Below are 8627 nucleotides of genomic sequence, written 5' to 3' on the forward strand. Positions count from 1 at the left end.
CACTTTTGTAAATACTACGGGGGAAGTGGATCCGTACAGACCCATTTTATGGAATGTCACCAAAGATTTAAGGGAGCAGACACCCATGGCCCTCCTGGGGGTCCTTCACAGTGACCCCAACCAGTTCACAGTGACACCAGTATAGTATCATTTCCCCCTCTCACACTCAAGAGGACTGGTTTATAATTTCCCAAGGTGTTCCTGAGGGTGAGGAGGGGGGAAGGCACGATGTGCTGTGACACAGATGTCCCAACTGTTGTGAGCCTGTTTGGCTGGTTCCTATGGATTCCAGGACATGGTTCTGGACACAGGGGTGCTTAGGTAAGAGTTGGGTGGGATGCTGGAGGAGGCCCATGCCTCTTGTACCTTCTGGGAAACAGTCCTCGGGCTCGTCCAGCTCCTCCGCCAGCTCAGGGATCTTCCTCAGGATCTCCTCTGGGTCCGGGCAGTCCACGGTGCTGCCCTCGGAGGAGCTTGTATCATCCACTCCCTGCAGGGCAGAGGCTGTGGCAGTGAACGTGGCTCTCTGAAGAACCTGGCACAGCTGTACATGGTCCCTGCCTGTCTGGTGGGGCTGGGATCCCTGCAGGGCCCAGGCCCTGCTGTCTGCTGCTGTGGCATCCTCCTGTGTTTGGGACTCAACACCTAAGGCCAGGACACAGATGCTCCCCATGGAGCCCTGTGGCTTGACCGAGCCAGGATGTAAACCTCCAGGCCATGATGGAGAGCTGGCAATGGCCCGAGACACCATAATTACATCCATAAAGATGCTCAGCTTTCAACGCACTTGAATATTTAATCGGGGAGCGGTGTTGTGGGGCCCTGCCATCCTCCCAGCAGCGCTGGCCTGTAATGTCTCCAGACGAATTCAATTAGGAGCCAGTGTTAGTGAACCTGATCGCTTGGCTAATGGAGCCAAATGGTAGGGAGGAACCCCATCTGTCACAGACAGGCCCCTCCCTGCCTGGCCAGGGTCATGGCTAAGAAAACAAAAACAAAATTAAAACCTATGCTCAGAAGTTATGTATTGAAAGCAAGGAGTAGGGAAAGCTAGTGAGGGGGTCCATTGAACAACTTAGAAGGGATAGGATGCCCACATGCGGAATGTTACAACCCCCCACCCAAACTGTATCTCGGTCCACTCTGTTATCTTAGTTTGCTGTGGTCAGTCTTGCCTGGGCTCAAAGCCAGAAGCTGACATTCCTCACACTGAAGGGCTTGATAAGTCATGTGCGTGGGTGAACCGTGTTTGTCTTATCTTGGCCAAGTCCAGTGGCTGTCACACAGCTGCACTTGGGGCAGAGGTGTCAAGTTAAAGCCCCAAGTTTTTTACAGTGGCAGCGAAAGTACTAAGTATCAGGAGCTCGTGTGCACATGTGCACATGTGCTTGTGTGCGTGTGTACATGTGTGCATGTGTGCGTGCGTATCACGTGTGTATCATATGTGGGAGTGAGTGTGAGAGTACATGTGCACTTACACACACACACACACACACATACACACACACACACACACACACACACACACACATGTGTGTGTGTGTGGGTGAATTCCTGGGGCTAGAGTTAAATGTCTTCCTTAGTCACTCTCCACAAAAGCCAGGGTCTCCCACTGAACGTGGAGTTTGGACTTGGAACATGGAACATGGACTTGGCTAGACTGACTGGCCACTGATAAGCACCAAGGATCCCCTTGTCTGCCCCCTCCCCACAGCACTGGGATCACAGGGGTGCACTACCAAGCCTAGCCTTTTTACTTGGGTACTGGGGATACAAAGTCAGGTCCTTGTGTGCTCCCACCAAGCACTTTACCAACGGAACCATCTTCCTTGCCCCAAGGTGCTGACTCTTAGCAGGCATCTCTTTGCAGAGAGACTCTCCCCCAGGATTTGTAAGTGACACCATGGTTTATTTTTACCTCCCCAGCATCCTGCAGCTGAGTGTTCTCCCGGCTCAGTTTTTGTGAGGCTGTCAGTTCGCTGTGCACCTGTAGACAGCCTCCCTCCACCCCAGGCTGCTTTTGGCGAGAGAGAATGATGTGGACAAAAGACAGAGGGGGGCATTCCCGGGAAGACTCCCCCGCCCAGGGAACACCTCCGACTCTCACTGTTGTCTCTGCAAGATTACCTGACTCTCTTTGTTCACGGTCTTTTGTCCTCTCTTTCTTGGCTGTCATTTTCTGGGCACTTACTCCATTTCAGGCAGGAACTGAACATTTGACGAGCAGCTTCTCATCTAGGCTTCCAAATAACCTTACCAAATAGGCACTGCACACAGTCCTACATGGGCACTGCTACACGGTTCTATATAGGCACTGCCACAGAGTTCTATATAGGCATCCCACGCAGACCTATATAGGCACTGCATACATTTTTGTATAGGTACTGCAACAGAGTCCTATATAGGCACGGCACACAGTTCTATATAGGCACTGCACACAGTTCTATATAGGCATTTCACACAGTCCTATATAGGCACTGCATACACTTCTATATAGGTACTACACATAGTTCTATATAGGCACTGCACATAGTTCTATATAGATACTGCACACAATCCTATATAGGCATTGCCACATAGTTCTATATAGGCATTGCCACATAGTTCTATATAGGCATTGCCACATAGTTCTATAGATGAAGATATACAGGCTTAGAGAATAGAAGCTGTCTCAGGTCCTACAGCCTGGGGGACCCACACTCTCTTCCCATTCTCACAACTAGATAGGGGTGAGTTTCAGCAATGTAGCATGGTGTGATTCACCGGAGGTTGGCAGATGGTCCTGCAGTGGGGTGCAGCCTTGTCCAGTCCGCACCCTCCTATAGTACCAACCCTCCTGACAGCATCTGTCCAGCTGTTGGACCTCTCTAGGAAGCTCACATACCTACCTCGGCAGGGACCCGAGGGCTCTCCTCCCTTTTCCATCTCTCCCCCAGGTATGGAGCCAGGTCCTCAGAGGACATCCCGGAGGCTGGGCTTTGGGCTGCCTGGTGACCTTCACACTTTTGGACTTGCTGCAGCAGTTCTTGCTGATGAGAGAGGGCCCGTTTGAGAAACCGAGTCAATTTGACCACTTCTGAATTGGAAGAGCTAAGGTCTTCACACATGCATCTTATGTGTGTAGGTACCTAAGTGTGAATTAAGCTTGGGGGGGTATAGGTCTGTATACAGCTCCTGGCTCCATTTGCAGGTATGTGACCTTAGAAAATCTATCTAACCTCTCTCAATTTTTTAGTACTATCTGCAAAATCAGGAAGGTGAGGTTTGTTTCATGCTGTTCTTCTGATCACTAAATATATGGATGCTTATATAATACATTGCAGGAGGTTTGTCTCCACAGACGGTAGCCATGGCCATCAGAACCTTGCCAGAAGTCAAACTGGTCATGGACTAAGGTCATGTGAGCACTCATACCCCAAGGACCTCAAAGTAACCGAACATGCCCCTGAGCTGGGGACAGCTATCATAGAGTTCATGTTCTTTACTCCCGGGAGGCGACACTCTGGCCTCGGCTGCCACTCAGACAAAGGAATCTCGAAAATGATAGTTGATAGCAGCAGCTGCTAGCGTACAAATGACAGCTGTAGGGGAAGAAGGCAGTCGGGAGAGCTGTGGGTGCAGGGCATAGCTTTATGGCCTGGCCAGCAGCCCCGAGTATCCCTAGGGACCGCCCTGGATCCCTGAACCTGGCATTGAGCACAGTGGATGCCCTGAGTCACCAAGGTCCGTGAGGGCTGATGTACCAGCTTAAAGCACTAGGGACCCATGCAAGGTATTGAGAAAGGCTCGTTATCAGAAGGCTCCAGGGCGCCCTCAGTTCTTTGGCTCTGAAGGGCATGTCATTTCCTTCTGAGGTCTCTTCTCTGGAAATAAAAGGCCTGTAAAGATGTCAGAGAATGATCAGGATTTTTACTGTTCTGACAGAGATGAGATGAGCCTGCTTTCTGGTGGCTTCTTGGTACTGCAGACCCGCCCTTAGCTGTTCCTAGGAGAGCCTGGGCTGCAGCTCACTTGCTGTGCCTGTGTCAAGGAGCCTGTGACAGCAAGTGCCCTGGAGTGGTCTGTGGCTCACTTGCCGCCCCACTTGCCTCCTCAGGAGGCCGGCCCTTTCCTCTAAGCTTTGCTGAGGTGGCTGACTGCCCTGGAATGCTGGGTGTGACTTCAGCCTCTACTCAGCCTGGTTGCCTAAGCCTGGCTTGCCAGGAGCTCACAGCTCTGACACTCTGGTGTTGGAAAGCCTCTCCGATGGCTAACCTACTTGGTCACATTTAGAATCCCCATGGAAATACACCTGTGTCCTGTACTGAATAATGAGTACCAGAATTCATCTCTCTCTGTTCCCTGACTGGGACCAGTGTGTCTATGTCATCCTCACTGTGAGGGACCTGATGGGTCTTCAAACCATGAGCCAAGCAAGTCCTTCCCCCTTTGAGTTGCTTCTATCAGGTATGCAGTCACATCAGTGAGAAAAGTAATGAACACAGCCTTCTACACAGGAGTTCTCTCTTCTGCCTAGAGCCACTCTCTGCCCCCGCCCCCTTCCTGTGGCCATCTGTCCTCTGAAGAGACCCCTCACCTGCCCTTTGGGGCTCTCTTCCTGCCAGGAGCTCTGAGAAGCCTGCTCCACATCTTCCTCCAGCTCATCGAGGTCAGATTCCCCCTCAGCAATGGGCACAGAGACCCACACGTTAGGATCAGTGATGAAGTCCCCGTGGTTCTCCTTGGGGCCACCGAGAGCTGGCTTTTCCAGGTTCCCCACTGCAGCGTTGACAGCATCAGTAGCAATGTGGTTCTCAGCTTTGCAGCTGGTGAGTGGGGGTTTTACCCCCAGCTGGGTCTCCACCTTGGGCCAGCGGAGCCGGCAGTGGCTTCTGATGTAACTGGTAACGGCCCGACGGGCCCGATGGCCAAATACCTGAATCCTGGCCAGTGCTACCTGCAAGTTGTTCACCTCCCCGTCATCCTCTGGGGCTGTGAGATTGTCCGCGCTGAAGGAGTTCAGCAGTAAGGCGATGAATAGGTTGAGCACCTGAGAAAAGGCACGGAAGGGAAGACACATTCATCACTTTGCATGGGCAGCTGGGAGGCACAGAGAGATGGCTGCTCTGCTTGGCCTACCTCCCCTTCATTCAGTGCAGGACCCTAGCACGTGGGAAGATGTCACCCACATCCAGGAGGCTCTTCCCTCCTCAGTTAAACCACTCTGGAAATGTCCACACAGGCACACACAGAGGTGTGCGTCCTACATGATTCTAAATGCCACCACACTGACAACCAGTATCAACCATCACAGAGGTTCTCCAGTATCTTCTCTGGCATAGTCTTGATCTCTTTGACCGATTGCCTGGGCTGTCCCTGCCCACCTGGAAGAATGGAGTCTTGACAGAATGTATACCCTGGGCACAGCTGGAGAGAGCTTTGGGGCTGTTTTGGGTACCCTACCCATCTGAACCCTAATCCTAGCCCTAACCCTAAGGCTTGTAAGCACGTACCTCTCCCCTGGCACTGGGGGATCATCCTGACAGCAGAGGAACATTTGGAGGAATGGTGGGCTTGAGGTTCTACCATTAAGGATCAGCAGAAGGCATTTGTGCCCCAGGAGCCAGGGTGGGAGACTGACAAGTGCCCTCCTGTGTTTTGATCCTCTCAGCTGAGCTTCCTCCCTCTTTACTACAGATACAAACTGGTTGACTTCTGGAGTCCTCAGTCGCTTTGGCATAGGAAAGGGGCTCTTAGAAGATCAGCATAGGGAGGCTCAGACACTCACAGGTAGAGGGGTGGGGAGAGAGCTTAGGTGGGGTGGAGAGCAGGGGTGGGACTCATTACTTCTCCAGAGGTCCATCCCCCCAGAACCTGGGAGCAGACTAAAGTAAGGTAAGCATCCAGCTTGACGCCCCATCCAGGTCCAAGCTGAGAAAACCATGTGAGCACCCTAGACCAGGCAAGAAACTTCCCTTTGACAATGAATAGCCTGCCTGCTGTTCACTGAGTCCCTAGACTCAGCACTTGCCATGCCCACACTGGTGAGCAAATATGCTTTCTTGGCTTTAAGTAAATTAGGGTTTGGGAAAGTCACTCTCTAGTCTTGAGTCCCTCAGCTAAAGAATACTGGACGGGAATTTAACTACTCTCTCTTCAAACTCGCTCCTGGAAAGCCAGGCCGCACGGAAGCAGGAACACTTCCCAGGGTGTGGCCCGCATGGCTTTGATAAGTTTGAAGGCACTCCAACAATTCAAGACTGTATGTGTGACTGTATGTGTGAGCGTGTGACTGTATGTGTGAGTGTGTGTCTGTGTGTATGAGTATGTGCCTGTATGTAAACATTTGTCTGTGTGACTGTGTGTGTGTGTATGTGTGAGTATGTGCCTATATGTGTGTGTGCCTGTATGTGTGAGTGTGTGTCTGTCTGTGTGTGTCTATATGTGTGAGTGTGTGCCTGCCTGTATGTATGAGTGTGTGCCTGTATGTGTGTGTACCTGTGTGAATGTGTGTCTGTGTGTCTGTATGTGTGTGTGCCTGTATGTGTGAGTATGTGTATGTGTGTGTGCCTGTGGGTGTGAGTGCGTATATGTGTGAGTGTGTGTATGTGTGAGTGTGTGTCTGTGGGTGCCTAAGGACAACCCCTGCTGGTATTCCTCAGAAGCAATCTAGCTTGTTTTTGAGACAGGGTCTCTTGTGTGTCAACCAGCTGGTCAGCAGGTCTCAGGGATCCATCTGTCTCTGCCTCCTCAGTGCTGGGGTTACAAGAGGGTGCTGCCATGCCTGGCTTTTTTTAAAAACATGTTTTTTGGGGGACTGAACTTAAGAGCTTCATGCTTATATAGCGAACACTTCACTGGCGGGGCTGCCTCCCAGCCTGTGATTCCCCTGTGAGGGTCAGCACTCACCACCAGGTTGCCTAGCACCATCACTGTCAAGAAGAGGATGAGGCAGATGTAGTCCTGGCTGACCTCCATGCAGACCCACATGTTCTCGATCCACTCCCCGCAGAGGATCCGGAAGACGACGAGGAAGGAATGGAAGAAGTCACACATGTGCCAGCGGAGCCTCTCACCATTCCACACAGAGATGCCATCCCTGCGGCACCCATAGTCCTCCGAGAGGAGCTGCTTCCCCACCAGGGCGAAGATGAAGACGATGATGGCCAGGATGAAGGTCAGGTTGCCCAGGGCCCCCACAGAGTTCCCGATGATCTTGATGAGCATGTTCAGGGTGGGCCAGGACTTGGCCAGCTTGAAGACCCGGAGCTGTGGAAAGAGACACTCTCTCAGGTCTCTTCTCACCATCTCATAACTGAAGTCATGACTGGAAGCCAAGCTTGTGGGACAAGCACCAAGACATCTCATGAGTTTGGGGTGGGGCTCGAAAGAGGCTGTTTGTGGAGACTTTTCTTTTTACGTATCACTCAGAGCTCTGATCGCCTTTTCAGTGGTCCCTAAGTTGAAATGTACTCCACCAACTGGCAGATCCAAGGCCTTACACTACAAGGCTTATCTGCCATCTGTTTCACAGCCATAGACTGAATCCTTCCTGGACACAGGGCTGCCCTCTGATGTGAGTTTAGCTGTACCTGGGACTCACAATAAGAACGGCCTCAAGACCTGAAGAGGGGCGGCTAGCCTCCTTTGCTTAGGGCAGAGTCGACTGCATTGGACACACATTGGTAATTTTTTTTAGGGCATTTTGTATCTTGGGACAGTTGACAGCATCTGTTGTTGCCACTAACTCTGAAACATCAAGTATGATTTCATGGATCTAGAATACACACTGGGATTGACCAACCAACTCCCTTGCCTTATGGAAGTCCAGTCATGCCTGGCATGGTACCTAACTGGTCTGTGAGATATGTGGAGAAAGGCGGTGGACCCCTTCTCTTGTGGGATTAACAGTTAGCGTCTGAGATAGGATGAAGACTTAAACTTTTCAGTGTAGGGGGCGGGCTCATGGCTTAGATGGTAAATACTTGCATGGAAGCATGAGGGACTAAGTTCAATCACCACACCCATATAAAGACTGGGTACAGTGGTGAGCACCTATAATCCTAGCCCTGGCGAGGCAAAGCCAGGAAGGGCCCTGGGGTTTGCTGGCCAGCCAGCCTAGCTCAATCTCTGAACTCCAGGTTCAGCCGGATCCAACAGTAATGCGGATCCACCATACTCCTTGATCAGTCTTTACTCCACCATTGTCAGAGGAGCTTCCTCCCTCTGCAGACTGTCACTATGCAGAGTGACAGACGTTGGAACACTCAGCAGCTATTAAATCCCTCCTTTCAGGGCTCAGGGAACCCTGTGCAAGAGGCGGCAGACAGAGTGTAAGAGCCAGATGGGACGGAGAACACCAAGAGGGGACAGAGGACACTAGGAGAACAAGGCCCTCTGAATCAGCTGTGCGAGGTTCAGATGAACTCAGAGACTGAGGTAGCTTGCGCAGGGCTGCATGGGTCTGCCCCAGGTCATGTGTGTATATACTATGGTCTCAGATTAGTGTTTTTAGGGAAATCCTGAGCGTGCAAATGAGTGAGCCTGATGCTTTTGCCTTCTCTTGAGTTTTTTTTCCTTCTGTTTGTCTTGTCTAATTCCAATGAGATAGTTCTGGTTTATCTTTGAAAAACCAAAAAAAAAAAAAA

The 8627-nt window shown here is 51.4% G+C and overlaps 1 protein-coding gene across 3 annotated transcripts in view; it reads right to left on the bottom strand.

Moving 5' to 3' along the window:
- Scn10a (sodium voltage-gated channel alpha subunit 10) overlaps positions 1 to 8627 on the bottom strand; it is a 105622-nt gene that overhangs the window by 22108 nt on the left and 74887 nt on the right. For all 3 annotated transcript variants that reach the window (XM_021207597.1, XM_021207599.1, XM_021207598.1), the window contains 4 exons: positions 6889 to 7248; positions 4577 to 5029; positions 2889 to 3029; positions 367 to 490 (listed from right to left, as the gene is read on the bottom strand). In XM_021207597.1, the coding sequence (XP_021063256.1) occupies positions 367 to 490; positions 2889 to 3029; positions 4577 to 5029; positions 6889 to 7248 (1078 nt within the window). The remainder of the gene's footprint in view (positions 1 to 366; positions 491 to 2888; positions 3030 to 4576; positions 5030 to 6888; positions 7249 to 8627) is intronic.

This window comes from Mus pahari, chromosome 10 (genome assembly GCF_900095145.1).
Source record: "Mus pahari chromosome 10, PAHARI_EIJ_v1.1, whole genome shotgun sequence".
NCBI classification, from domain to species: Eukaryota; Metazoa; Chordata; class Mammalia; order Rodentia; family Muridae; genus Mus; species Mus pahari.